The sequence below is a fragment of the Micropterus dolomieu genome, linkage group LG06 (genome assembly GCF_021292245.1).
Source record: "Micropterus dolomieu isolate WLL.071019.BEF.003 ecotype Adirondacks linkage group LG06, ASM2129224v1, whole genome shotgun sequence".
NCBI lineage: Eukaryota > Metazoa > Chordata > Actinopteri > Centrarchiformes > Centrarchidae > Micropterus > Micropterus dolomieu.
Window position 1 is genome coordinate 29,078,341 of NC_060155.1, and position 3,017 is coordinate 29,081,357.

Sequence of the window (3,017 nt, forward strand, 5' to 3'; positions counted from 1 at the left end):
TGAAACACTGCGGGCTGACATAACTTACAGGGAACAGTTGCTGTTAGGTAGGTAGGTTTTATTGTCACAATATAACAAGTTATAGTGTTAATAAAGATTCAATTATAAAAATGGTAAACAGAAATAAACTATAATCAGTAGAGCAGTGCTGAGGATGACTTGGAGTTTAAGAGTCTGATAGCTTGGGGGGAAGCACCAGAAACTTCTGTATCTCCTCCCAGAAGGCAGCAGGGTGAACAGGCTGTGGCTGGGTGGCTACTGTCCTTTAGTGTCCATTGGGCTCTGCAGTCGTGGGTGTACAGCATGAACAGGAGGGGGCTGAGCACACAGCCCTGGTGGGGCTCCCGTGTTGAGTGGAAGAGGTGAGTCCACCAATCCGAACTGACTGGGATCTGTTTGAGTGTTGTGTTTAAACCCAGAGTGCTGAGTTTGCTGATCAGTTTCATGGGGGGGATTGTGTTGATTGCTGAGCTGAAATCCACAAAGCATTTTGATGTAAATGTTCCGCCTTTCTAGTCTTTTCGACCACTCAAAGCGCTTTTACACTACATCACATTCAAACACTGAGCCTAAGTGCATTCATACACTGGAACAGCCACCAGGGGAAATTCGGGGTTCAGTATCTTGCCCAAGGACATGCAGCCTGGAGGAGCCGGGGATTGAACTCCAATTAACGGGCTACTCGCTCTACCTCCTGAGCCACAGCCGCCCCCTGTTGCCGCCGCTGTAGGTGTTGTTTTTCTCAAGGTGTGTGGAGATGGCATCCTCTGTGGATCTGTTGGTTCTGAAGGCAAACTGGTGAGGGTCCAGGCTGGCTGGGATGTTGTTTGTTGCACATTGAGGGAAATCCCTCTCACCGGCGTTATCAGAGGTGTCCAGCAGGCAGTGCTGCTGAATCACTAACTGTGTCTGAGCAGGAGGGCTCGTCACTGATGAGGTCATCAGGTGAAAGGTCATGATGTGGGTCATTTATTTTATGAATTATTATTCATTCATTTTACTAATAGTTTGATTGGGCAGGCTTTCACAAAAGGCCTTTACAAATTAAAAAATGTATTCATTAAATGTTTCATTAACAAAAGGGTACTTTGGGCATCAAAGGGCAAAAGAACAGGTGCTCAAGCACCCATCGCACCCCCCTCTGCACATGCATGAGAACAGCAAAGCTGTATCCCTACAGATAAACAATGAGCTGAAAGTCACAAAGCTCCGTAAAGCAGAGAAGCTGCAGATTAAGCTGATGATTCACTACCAGAGAACACACTGTTTTCACTTTATTGTAAAAAATACCCGTTATGTCTGCTTTAAATGCAAAATCAGTGTTGATTGTTTCAAGTTTGCCTGTAAATAAATTAATACAAATCTAAATACGTGAAATGGTCAAATTAAAAATGAGAGTGAAAATGTCAGAGTGGCTGGACATGATACCACATCGTTTAAACATCACAAACAAATAACAGGTTGGACAGCAGAAGAGTCAGAGAAGTGAACTATCAAGCTGTTGTCCATTTTGTCCAGTTCAGACTGAGCGATGGACCCGGAAGCCGGCGGGACGAAGGAGGTGGCGGCGCTCGGCCGGCCCTTCAGCCTCGGGATGTTGTACGACTGCCGCAGCGACTCACTCGTCCCTGGTAAGGATTCACATGTTTAGAGCCACAAATGTCTATTACAGTCAAAACAAAGTTTAACAGGCAGAGATCTCAACACAAATCCACACAGTTTAACTACAGCAGCTCGGATAAAGTGCAGCTCACAGTCCCAAACCGAGCAAGACGGGGCCAGTTGTTTTGTCAGAGGGGCCCATTCAATCCATGACAAGAGACAAAAGGCAAAGTTCAAGCTTTCAAAATGTCTTGTTTAGTATATACTGTAATGTTTTTAGTATGTTTCAGTAACAGGATCTTTTCAGTAACTACTACCAAAATGGAACTTGCTGGTAATCAATAACTAAGGCAACAACAAACTCAGGGAGAAATAGCCTACACAAAGTCAAGTTTCACATATTCATATGACAAGATAAAAGCTGCATAACATACCAAGCTAGGATCATGAACACATTACCATAATGGTACCCAATAACTAGAGCACCTTTGACTAATCTAACTTATCAAAAACACCTACTGATGAGCACAGCAAGCAAGCCTCCGACTGCACCGACAACAATTAAAGCAAACCCCCTGGTATCTGCCTAACAACACTGAAACCTTCTGAGATATGCCGGGCTCGAGGCGTCTTTAAACTGAAATGCTTGCACCCACCGGAGAAACACGTCTCCACCCAGAGTTATCTCGAAAATAAAAAAGGCAAAAATCATATGAGTGCATCGGTGGAAGGACAGATTACTCAGCTCGCACACTCCCTAACTCACCAGGGAGATCACATAATATTTCAGGTCAACAGCACTCAGACAATATACTCACATTATGATGATGATCTTTATTTGTAGAGCACTTTTCAAAAACAAGTTACAAAGTGCTTTAACAAGTGTAAAGACAATAATACCCAAAAGACAATAATACAAAAACAATACAAGATAAAAGCAAGAAAACATTGAAAAGACTAAAATACACATTTAAGATAAATATAAAATTAGTAAAATACAATAAAATAAAGTCAAATAAGATCGGGAAAGGCTCTCCTATAAAAGTATGTCTTAAGAAGGGACTTAAAAGAGTTCACTGACTCAGCCGACCTGATTTCCTCGGGCAGGCTGTTCCAGAGCCTCGGGGCCCTGACAGCAAACGCTCTGTCCCCTTTAGTTTTCAGTCGAGACTCTGGAACAGACAACAGACCTCTGCCCGAGGATCTCAAGGTACGTGCTGGTGCGTATGGGACTAAAAGGTCAGAAATATAACAAGGCGAGAGGCCATGAAGAGCTTTAAAAGTGATCAATAGAATTTTAAAGTCAATTCTAAAACATACTGGGAGCCAGTGTAATGAAGCTAAAATAGGAGTAATGTGGTCATATTTCTTTGTTCTGGTTAAAAGCCTGGCAGCTGAGTTCTGGACAGTCTGGA

The 3,017-nt window shown here is 43.2% G+C and overlaps 1 protein-coding gene across 1 annotated transcript in view; it reads left to right on the plus strand.

Moving 5' to 3' along the window:
* Positions 1-1,531: 1,531 nt before the first annotated feature.
* LOC123972550 (stonustoxin subunit alpha-like) overlaps positions 1,532-3,017 on the plus strand; it is a 9,225-nt gene continuing 7,739 nt past the window's right edge. Inside the window, exon 1 of the mRNA XM_046052072.1 lies at positions 1,532-1,631. Within this exon, the coding sequence (XP_045908028.1) occupies positions 1,532-1,631 (100 nt within the window). The remainder of the gene's footprint in view (positions 1,632-3,017) is intronic.